This window comes from Gadus morhua, chromosome 7, assembly GCF_902167405.1.
Source record: "Gadus morhua chromosome 7, gadMor3.0, whole genome shotgun sequence".
Taxonomy (NCBI): Eukaryota; Metazoa; Chordata; class Actinopteri; order Gadiformes; family Gadidae; genus Gadus; species Gadus morhua.
In genome coordinates this window covers 32,294,931-32,306,250 of record NC_044054.1, presented here as the reverse complement: position 1 = coordinate 32,306,250, position 11,320 = coordinate 32,294,931, and the positions used below count along the sequence as shown (strand labels likewise).

At 44.3% G+C, this 11,320-nt stretch overlaps 1 protein-coding gene across 1 annotated transcript; it reads right to left on the bottom strand.

Annotated features, from left to right (window-relative positions):
- Nucleotides 1–5,053: 5,053 nt before the first annotated feature.
- On the bottom strand, nt 5,054–10,610 carry LOC115547225 (LIM/homeobox protein Lhx1). Its single transcript, XM_030361285.1, has 5 exons — nt 9,877–10,610; nt 8,351–8,571; nt 7,449–7,726; nt 6,199–6,364; nt 5,054–5,785 (listed from the first exon to the last, which is right to left on the bottom strand). The coding sequence occupies exons 1-5, from the start codon at nt 10,044–10,046 to the stop codon at nt 5,334–5,336; spliced, it is 1,287 nt and encodes a 428-aa protein (XP_030217145.1). The 5' UTR covers nt 10,047–10,610; the 3' UTR covers nt 5,054–5,333.
- Between the last annotated feature and the right edge of the window lie 710 nt (nt 10,611–11,320).

Genomic DNA, 11,320 nt, shown 5'->3' with positions numbered 1-11,320 from the left:
GGAGAGACGGCAAGACGATGACGACGTCTATTCGACACACCCTTCTTCCTCATCGAATTTCTGTCGCTCTACATACGTCCTCTGGTATAATTGATATGATTGGCTATGAGCTACGTACAGACTCATATGATAGACATTCGTAGCGCCCAATAAACGGCTCCGGGCAATCGTAAACCACACCTCAAATATGAGAAAATTAACGTGTGGTTCCCAGACCTTCTCAATGTAGACCGAGATGAGGTCTGGCGTTAGCCAGGCTAACAATACGCAGTATTATTACTGTACTATGTTATAGACACAATGTTGTACTACACTATAGATACTGTTCAATATTATAGAAACAATACTTTACTAGATTATAGATACTGTACTCGATTATAGATAGTGTACTAGATTATAGACACACAATACTGTACTAGACTATAGATACTGTACGTATTATAAACACAATACTGTACAAGACTAAAGATGCTTTTGGACTATACTATTGGTACTATCCTATAGATACAATACCGTACTATATTCTAGATACCATACTATATTATAGTTAATATACTGTACTTGTATAGATAGATAGATACCTATACTACAGGTAGTATGGTATACTCGCCCTGTCTCTTTAGAACTCATTATACTATACAATACTATCGGTACTACCGCATCCTCGCCCTGCCTCCCCAGTACTCATTGATGAGTCCTCCCTATAGATAATATACTATACTATACTATACTATACTATACTATACTATACTATACGATAGTATAGTATACTCTCGGTGCTACAGTATCCCCCCCTGTCCTCTCCCTCTGATCCACCAGGAGGGGACCAGAGCAGACAGTGTGAGCATCGCTGATGCTGCTGCGCTCTTCAACTTTAATCAAAAGTACCTCCTCCCCCCTCTCATAATAATAGGCCAGTGAGCATGCAGGAGGTGGACTCCACATCAATCACTCCCCACATTTCACACCAGCGCAATAAATATGCTAATGAGCGCAGGCCAGTGTCTCACGCTTCGAGATCCCGGAGAGAAAAAAAAAGAACGAGAAGAAAAGTGTATTAATTGCCCATGGCCAGAGCAGCGGTATTACAGTGGCCAATGATTATACAACGTGTGAGTGATTTTCATATATTAAGCGGACCTGCCGCTTTGGGCCAAAATAAAGTAAAAGGAGTCGAACGAGAGAATCGGGTCAAATTCATCAACCAATGAACAGGCAAAGGGTAATGACAAAAGGCCGGCCAAATGCTTTCCATTACAAAGGAAAACACATTCTCAGATCCTAATCTTAAAAAGGCAGAGGAATTGTATTAATTAATTAACTTATAATAACGTGTTTCACGTCGGCATGACTTTACTCCTTTTGAATTATAGTAATATGCCCTGGGGGTGGAACTGGCATTTAGGTGCAGTGTTAAGGCTTTTATTAAAACACGTCCTGTTGACAGACTGGAGACTGTGAATGCAGGCAGACTTTTTGTCAAACATGTTGCCTTGCCTTGCCGTTAAAGTGGATTTAGGCCTTTGACAACATTCAGGGAGTATTTAGCTTCCTTAATTGATAGATTTCTCATTAAAATAGTGTCAGCTAGTATAGTGTCCTCGACTAGCTAGGAACTCATAGTAGAGATGTGAAAGGTTAGATAAGCTGACACTAGTTGCTATTTATTAAGTATTTTAAGCTGCCACTTTTATCAAAGCCACTTACGGTGAATTGTAAGCTACAGGTCAAGTAGCAGGTAGGGGTCAGGGGTCGTCCTGTGCCTGGCCTCCTACAGGTTAGAGTTTGGAAATGTGAATTGAACCCAGAACCTTTTCTGGGAGGGCCACCCAATGCACTGTCCTCAAAAACAAATCGATGTGGAAGTTAATCATCAAGTGCAACAGAGATAAAACTAAAAACAATTGGACGTGTACAACCCGGGGTTTGGCTCATAAATGTGTTTTAAATGCACATATAGTCTCTGTGGGCGGTTTGCCTGGGCGGTTTAATGCTGTAATCCGTGTCACATAGATTTACATTGATTACCTGGTGGTGTGTTTGCCTTGCAAATCTCTGCCTTAATCAAGGCATTTTGTTTGGCTAAACAAGGATTACTCAGATTAACAACAAGAGCGTTATCTTCTTCCAACAGACACCACCATCGCTTGATCATAGCTAATAGTTTTAGCTTAATTCATGACAACGTTTGCAGAGTCATCGCTTATTTTTATGAACTAATTGATTCTGTTAACGTCTGCGTATTTCAGAGGAAGGAGAATGACTTTGGGGTCTGCGGTGTGGCTAACGTTCTCTTACGCTCCCTGTGTGGTTTATTACTTTGCGATGCTGGTGCTAACTTTGTGAAGTGTAGTTAGCAGGTATGCTGTGGTCTGCATGGGAGACAGCTTTGTATCACGGAGAGCCTGGAAGACCAGTCGAGGTAGTTTGGGGTCAGGGTCGGCTGCTTCATGCACAACTGTACCGACTATGACCTCGGAATACATATGGATGGAGGTATTTCCAGAAAATGAACAAGCAATACGAATAAGTTCAAGAGATCTCTCATGGGACTCCCCATTGATGCAGCAATCATAACTTGGCATGGATAAGCTGTTTCACACGGTGATTCAGAGAGTCGAGGACACTCAGAGACGTTCCAAAGAAATGTACCTTGAGAATAAGATGATGTGCTCGACATTATTTGCACTCAACTTTCTATGGCAGATTTCTCCAGAGCTCAGAGCTTATCCCGTTACAGAACTCTGTGTGAGCTCATTTGTTTTAAAGGGCCGCTGATTTTAACTTCTCCTCCCAAGGGGGTGATTTAGGATTTAGGATGTGGCTTCTTCCATCGCCGGTCTCACCGCTACAGAGGAAGAGCTTGTTAGGCTGTGTGCTGTCCACGTCTCATACTTCTGATGAGAAAGTAGTGTACAGACATATATGTGGGCGGCACGTGGCTCAGGAGGTAGGGCAGGTCGGCTGGTAACCCCAAGGTCGCTGGTTCGATCCCCGGCTCCTCCTGGTGTCGAGGTGTCCCTGAGCAAGACGCCTCACCCTCACTGCTCCCGACGAGCTGGCTGTCGCCCTGCGTGGTAGACACTGCCGTCGGTGTGTGAAAGTGTGCATGAATGGGTGAATATTAGGCAATATTGTCAAATGCTTTGGGTGGCAACTGGTTAGAAAAGTTCTGTATAAATGCAGTCCATCTTCAGAGGGGAAGGTATGAGGAGGGCCTTGTAGGGACGAGGCGTTGCCCAGAGAGATGGGACTTGTAGTCTTTTACTGGTCTCTGAACTACAGTAAAGTAAAGTCCACCTCGGAGTGTTCTCATTGGTCAGAATCTCTCTCAGGTCGGTACCAGGTGCTGTTAATGAGCTAATAATAAGAACTTCTTGAGAACAATAAGTTCAGCCCCTTGCTTTAGTAACTGGTTTAATCTTTATTTAGGGGGGTTTCCTCATAATCGTGAAGTTTGAACTAGTAGAGGTCAAAGGACACCACCATGGCGTAGGTCATGAATGATCCAGGATCAGATGAGAGGATGAACTTAGAGCTCCTACTGGTTTCTGAGGACCAAATGGGTCGCCATAGCTCCACCGCATACCAAACGTACCCAAAGTGTCACCCCACCGATTACACCTCCTCCAATCTGAGAGTACTTTCAAACTCATGAAGACGTCATCACAATTTCTACAGCTAAATATAAAGGTGGTTATTTTTGATTAAAAACAATAAAAACCCAACAACCGTGGACACCACATCCTGAGAGAAAGCTTCACTCGAGTCGAGTCCCATGTAAATAGAGAAAATAGATGAGTTTTATGGTTATTTTAATTTTGCCTTTAGCTGAGCAGTGAAAATGTTCTCAAGACGTCCATTTTATAGCAATTACAAAATGCTTCCAGTTTTCCTCTGACCCAAAAGAAGATCAGGAAAGAGTTTTGTGTGCAGTGAATACCACAACATGTTTATCGTGTTCATATCCTAAAGTAAAGCCACCTTCCATAAATCCAAGACAATATTGTATTCATAAACTTATAGGAAGCCTACATCACAGGATTATGCACTTCTAAAAGTGTTTTATTTTGCAGTCTTGCTTGTCATAAGCTTATTTGAAACGAGTCTCTAGACAATCAGAGCACATATCACTGTCCGCATCGGAGACCGTCAATGCCTGTAAAATGTATTGATTCATCTGACATAAACATTAATGATGTGGATGCGATATCACTGAAGCCCACACAGCGTTTGTAGTGTTTGTGCTGCAGTTTATTTGGCAACTGTTTTTCTACTTATTTTAAACACAATAATACAAACTAGCACAGTGAGGAACCACATAAACAGAATAAATACAAAAGTTTGGTTTGTTTGCAATAATCGTCTTATCTGTATTTAAATCGAGAGTATTTTTATTTTTTTCAAAGGTGGTCGATATTCAAACCCTGAATACTGTTCAAGTAAACCGTGGACTGCTCTGTACAACTGTGTGTTATTGTTTAATACCTTTCAAAGTCATTATTCATATTTAGGTTTTGTGTTGTCCTTTTAAAGGCAAACCTGTGTGCTGGGTACCAAATCATTAACATTACAGAGAGGAGATAAATATCGATCGGTTCTTCACAATGCACCCTGGCCCTGAGAGAAGGCATTTGGTCAAATGATCATCGGTTAATACACATGAGAAATGGGTTTAATTAGTCGATAACTCTTAAAAAAAAGTTAACATTTGAATGTTTTGGCCCATATAAGACTGATGTTAACATAAAAAACAATATATTATAGGAAATGTGGAAATCATTTTCGTTAAATGTTTTATGGCCCAGAGACTGTAATGATGAAATAACGTTCTGCTTTTCATCTAATATATTAATTTAAGAGTAGATAAATAAATAAATACCTGCATAAATAGGCCACATAAAGAAATACATAAATAAATAAATAAATAGCCCAAATAAATACATAAATAAAGCGCAAACTATGACTAAATAAATAATATAAATAACGCATCTTTAAAACATACATTAACAAATTATTTCAGAAGATATAGCATTACATTTGCCTTTCATTCTTTTTTTTTTCTTATTATTATCAATCCCGTTTTATCCGGTTCGGTGCTGTGGTCAATTCCCGGTGGTCCGGTTCTGTCGAGCCCCAGTTGTCTAGTTCGGTCGATTCCCGGTGCTCCAGTTCAGTCGAGTCCCCGTTGCTCCGTTTCGGTCGAGTCCCCGGTGGCCCGTTTCTGTCGAGTCCCCGGTGGTCCTGTTTCGGTCGAGTACCCGGTGCTAAGGTTCTGTCGAGTCCCGGTTGTCCGGTTCTGTCGAGTCCCCGGTGTTCCCGCGGTCCTGCTGCTACCAGACGGTCCCCTCGCTGACCTCGGAGGATGGCTGGGACAGCTGGTTCGTGTATCCGTTCTCGCTGAGCGACAGAACCGTGAACGGGGTCCCGGACGAACCACACATGTCGCTGGACACGCTGCGCATGGAGCCGGGCCCCATGGACCCGGGGCCGTTGGATCCGGGCCCGTTAGGCTCCGGACTCGGCGAGTCCGCGGCGTGGTGGTGGTGGGAGGCCGACATGATGTCCGAGTAGCACGGGACGTCCTGGTGCCCGGGGTGTTGGTGCTGGTGGTGGGGGTGTTGGTGGTGGTGGTGGTGCTGCGGGTCCATGCCCCCCAGCGGGGTGCCGGTGGGGACGGAGGAGGGGACGTACCCCAGGTCTGCGGGGGTCTGGGCCTGGGAGGACGGGGGGCCCTGATAGTACTCGTAGTTTCCCCCGGAGCCGTAGTACTCACCTGGGTAGTCTGGAGGGTCGGGACAGACGGAGGAAACGGAATTAAAGACGAATAAGGCTATTTAATCATGTATCTCTGCATCTCATGCGTAGAACTGCGTCACTAAAACGTACCCAAATACATTCTGAAAACGATTTTCGTTTTAGTTTTTAACATAAGACAAAGGAATAGCGGTCGTGTTTATTCCACGTGACGCCAATCCAATGAACAATACGGACTTTAGCGTTCAGTCCACCTTGGTGAAAAAGAAGATTTCATCAAACGTGCGCGTAAAATACAAACGATTCCAAATAAACTCCGGTTGACCAAAAGGCGTCTTCCTTTTGGTCAAACGGAGTTTATGTGGTATCCTTGTTTGGTTGTTTTTTCATTTCAGCGGGGTCCGCGGAGATACCCCAAGGGAGCCGGGGTCCACAACCCACCTGCATAGTAGGAGAAGGGCCCCCCGGCCAGAAGCTCCCCGGGCTCCATGCGCTCCCCGAGGCTCCGCATCCTGCGCGGGCTCCGGAAGAACGCGTGTCGCCTCGCGCCCAGCGCGCTGAGCTGCTTCATGCGGCGCTCCTTGGAGCGGCGGTTCTGGAACCATACCTGGAGAGACACAGAGTCAAGGTTAATATAGATATTAATATAGATATTCATGTGTTTCTCGAACCATACCTGGAGAGACACAGAGTCACGGTTAATATAGAAATTAATATAGATATTCATGTGTTTCTTGAACCACTGCTGGGGAGACATAGAGTCCCGTTTAATATATATATATATATATATATATATATATATATATATATATAGTTCCGGCGTCATTATAGTCATCATGATGACTATAATAATGACACCGGAACAACAAGGTTAATATAATAATAGTTTATAAAGGTTTATATTTAATATTAAGTATAGTTTTTCCTTCAGGTTTGTCCCTGAAGGATATATATACACATATATATATATATATATATATATATATATATACACATATATATATATAGTCATCATAATGAAACCGGAACAACCAGGTTAATAGACTACTAAATATATTATATTAGAAAGGTTTATATTTAATATTAAGTATAGTTTTTCCTTCAGGTTTATCCCTGTAACACTGATTGTTAACAACAATATTATTAATAATAGCCCAGGGCATCACAATGGTATAACCATTGTTATGGGTTAGAAAATGTTCTTAATTTAGACTGTGGATTATGGTGAAAATATCATACAAAAATAATAAATTGTGTTTGTGGGTGCGTGCTTGCGTGTGTTTGTGCGTCTGTGTGTATGTATGCGTTTCTGTTTGTGTGTTCGTGTGAGTGTGTGTGTGTGTGTGTGTGTGTGTGTGTGTGTGTGTGTGTTTATGTACGTGCGTGCGTGCGTGCGTGCGTGCCAGTGTGTGTGTGTGTGTGTGTGTGTGTGTGTGTGCGTGTGCGTGTGCGTGCGCGTGCGCGTGCGCGTGTCTGTGTCTGTGTCTGTGTCTGTGTCTGTGTCTGTGTCTGTGTCTGTGTCTGTGTCTGTGTCTGTGTCTGTGCGTGTGCGTGTGTGTGTGTGTGTTCGAGAGAGCGAGCTTTATTTTGCACCTCCTCTGTTTATTTTTTTTCCGCTAAGCTTCCACCTGTTCTAATCGTTAATTGGCGTGACGTCACATCCGCCTCGTCACCGAGCGCCCCCCTCGTACCTGGATGACCCGCATGTTGAGCCCCGTCTCCTGAGCCAGCTGCTCCCGGATGTGGCGCGTGGGTTTCGGCGTGGCCGCGAACGCCGCCTTGAGCGTCTCGAGCTGCTTGGCCTTGATGGTGGTCCGGGGCCCGCGCCGCTTTCCCGCCACGCTCGCCTCCTCGTTCTCGTTGTTGGCGCCCTCCTTGTCCGAAAGCGGGCCGCCCTCCGACTCCTTGCCGTCGTCCGCCAGCGGGTCCTGCGGGTCCGGGGAGAGACTCGGGTCGCTGCACGTCGTCACTACGGAGGAAGACAAACACACGATGTTATGTCAGGTATTATGGATTGTTCTATTATGTTATGTTATGTTATGTTATGTTATGTATTATGTATTGCTATATGATGTTATATTACTTGTGATGTTATATTATGTATTATGTAGGCCTATTGTTTTATTATGTTTTATTATATATGGTGTATTATGTTATATAGACTACAATATATATAGATACTGTGTCGGTACTACGTCTGAGAGGACACACTACAGCCCATAATAATCAGAATAATAATAATGATGATAATAATAATGATAAATAATAATACAATAATAATAAAAAAGATTATAATAGGCAGATAAATAATAATAAATATTTTCAAACTAATATTTAATAATATCGGAGGATATATTTAATCTGGAATAATAATAATAATAATTTACTAATAATATTTATACTAATCAAATAAAATGAATATAGGCAACAAAATACTACTACTAATATTAATGATATTATTAATATAACGCTAATTATGTTATCTATATATTCATATCTGATACAATACTCCCCACGATAGCGTTATCCTCCCTTAGTGAACAAAGGGGTTCGGGGTTCGGGTTTCTAGTCCGGGTAGGGGTTCGAGTCTCACCTGACAGCAGCACGGTGTCGCGGCCCTGGCTGTTCTGGTAGTCCTCCTTGCAGATGAACTTGAGCTCGTCCAGGACGTACAGCTCCTCGCCCGTGGACAGCTGCTTGTTGCACATGACGCACGTGAAGCAGCCCAGGTGGAACACCTTGCTCTGCGCGCGCCGCACCAGGTCGCTGGGGGAGATGCCCTCAGAGCAGCCGCCACACTTTGTGCCAAACCTCCTGGAGCCAAGAAACACAGGAGGAGGAGACGATACTCAATTATACATTTACATTAAGGGCGTTTAGCGGACGGTTTTATCCAAATCGACTTACAATTTGTCTGAAGAAAGAAAAACAATATATCGCTGTCGGTACAATAAGGATGTTGATATACCAAGTGCCAAGCACTTACAATCATTAGGTTAACCCATTCCCTGTATGCAACAAAAATAGCTAGGATAAGATGCTACACAATGCTAAGTACTATTTTAAGTGCCAGGACGTACAACACACGATAATTGCGTACATTAAGCGCCAGGACGTACAATAAGTGCGTAAAAGAGGGGGGGGGGGGGGGGGGGGGGGGGGGGGGGGGGGGGGGATATGAACATGGTGAAACTCAAATAATACACAACGTTAAGGGGGGAAACCTGGGATGGAATATGTAGAATATTCACGTACAATTTACAGTTCAAAACAGTACAAAAATGAATTGCAACTGAGAGACTGACGCACAGAGTAGGCTAGTAGTTCAGATTGTTCACCTATTTTTCACATTTCATGCAACTTCGTTAACTGGGCCTGATTGCAGGATTCTGCATTGAATTGGAAGGAATTATATGATTTTAGATATACATTGCTATTTTCATGTTTCAAATTTCAAATCTTTCGTTTTCGTATAGAGAAAGCAACGTGTAGGTCCGTTATAAAACATGCATTCACAGCTGGACATATATTACAAATGTTAAAAATTAATTGAGTAGGCTACTAGTGAGATTACATGTAGGCCTACATGTGGTTGTTGTTGTCGTCGTTGTGTCGTGGTGGTAATACGTTGGTAAACTAATAGCGTCGGTGACAGACGTCCCCACATACAGCAGAACGCTTTATACATCAAACATCATACATAATATACCATACATCATATTTCATACATCATATATCATATATAAGGCTTATGTACAGCAGCCAACAGTGTAAACAAAGGACCATTCGGATGATTATGTCTCAACGGGCCATAGAATACCTTCATCGATGTAAACACAGGCCCGACCTTTTATCATTCATCCAAAGAAATTCCTACTCCTGGAAACATTTGATCCAAAATGATTGCCACGACCAACCTATTAGCCGGCTGTTTCTTTTCCTCTTTCCTTCCTTCAGCCTAACCAACGTGTCTACGACACACACACACACACACACACACACACACACACACACACACACACACACACACACACACACACACACACACACACACACACACACACACACACACACACCACACACACACACACACACACTTCTCCACGCGTCGAGGCTCACCTGAAGAAGTCCGTCTTGCAGTAGAGTCTCCCGTCTCTAGAAAAACACTTCTCGGTCAAATTGCTTTTGCACTCGCAGCACGTCACGCACTTGACGTGCCAGGTCCGGTCCAGAACTTTGAGCAGGAACCTGTCCAGGATGGGCTTGTCGCACCCCGCGCAGTGCACCATGGCGACGCGTCTCCGCCACAGGTAGAGACGGAGTCGCTGTTTATCTGCGGTGTCTGAAGCGTTTCACAGCCGGCTGTATTTTACGCGCCGTAATGTCCTGATCCGTCCAGCGGGGGCTCGGGTTAAAGGGTCCGTCTGGTGCTCCGGGAACCGCCGTGTATCCCCATGGAGATCACAGGAGCGCTGTCACCGTCCGTCCCGTCAGAGGCTGCTCTGCGTGTCGCCACCCTCAACCAAGAGGTCCATGTCCGGTGAGGACGCTGAGCCGAGGACGGGAGAAACCGATCAACAAATCAACAAATCCGAAACCGGGCATTTCTGTAGAAACCGAGGAAGAGGCCCGCTCTGAAACAAGAAGTTCCCACGATGAAGAAAGAAAGGTGCGACTTCAGAGAAGGAAGAAATAAATGATCGGGCGCACATGAAAACCCGGCGGTGGTCGCGTGTGCTCCTGCCTCCTCTGACAGCATCAGGACGCGGTTAATCTGTTGGAATTAGAACCCAGACGCGCGCCTCATCATCGCACCTCGCGAGAGGAAATGTCAGCCCGAGCGGCGGCGGGTATCGACCAGAGGACGTCGGGGCGCGTGGGAGCCTGCTCGGTTATATGCCCGTGACGTCACACCGGGGAACGAGCCAATGGGCAGCCGGCAGTGGGACGCAGCAGAAGTCTTTGCCTAGAAAGCAGAACCTCCTCGACCACGTTGTATAGTAGAATACTGCTTTAGCTTTCAACTCGTGTGTGTGTGTGTGTGTGTGTGTGTGTGTGTGTGTGTGTGTGTGTGTGTGTGTGTGTGTGTGTGTGTGTGTGTGTGTGTGTGTGCGCGTGCATGCTTGTGTGTGTCTGTGTTTGTGTGTCTGCTTTATTGAACTGCTTATTTTTTTGTTAATTTTACCATGATATAATGAAATTCGTTGATTTGGCTTTTGAAGTGTAACTTTAAGAGTGACTGTTTCTTAAACTTCACTGTTACGGTCCATAGTTCGGGAATATAAAATAGATGCGCCCATCTTGCATTATTTACTACAAGATGACGACTAGCATTTTGCCTTTCAACACCGCCGGAAGATCTGACATATACTATGAAATATGCACTAAATATAAAGCACGACTATAAGGTAAAGGTAATTTGGTTCTGAAAGCCTCGTCTCAAAGGGCGCGTCTTGGGCAAGGTCCTTAAAGGCGCGTCTTGGGTCAAGGTCCTTAAAGGCGCGTCTTGGGTCAAGGTCCTTAAAGGCGCGTCTTGGGTCAAGGTCCTTAAAGGCACGTCTTG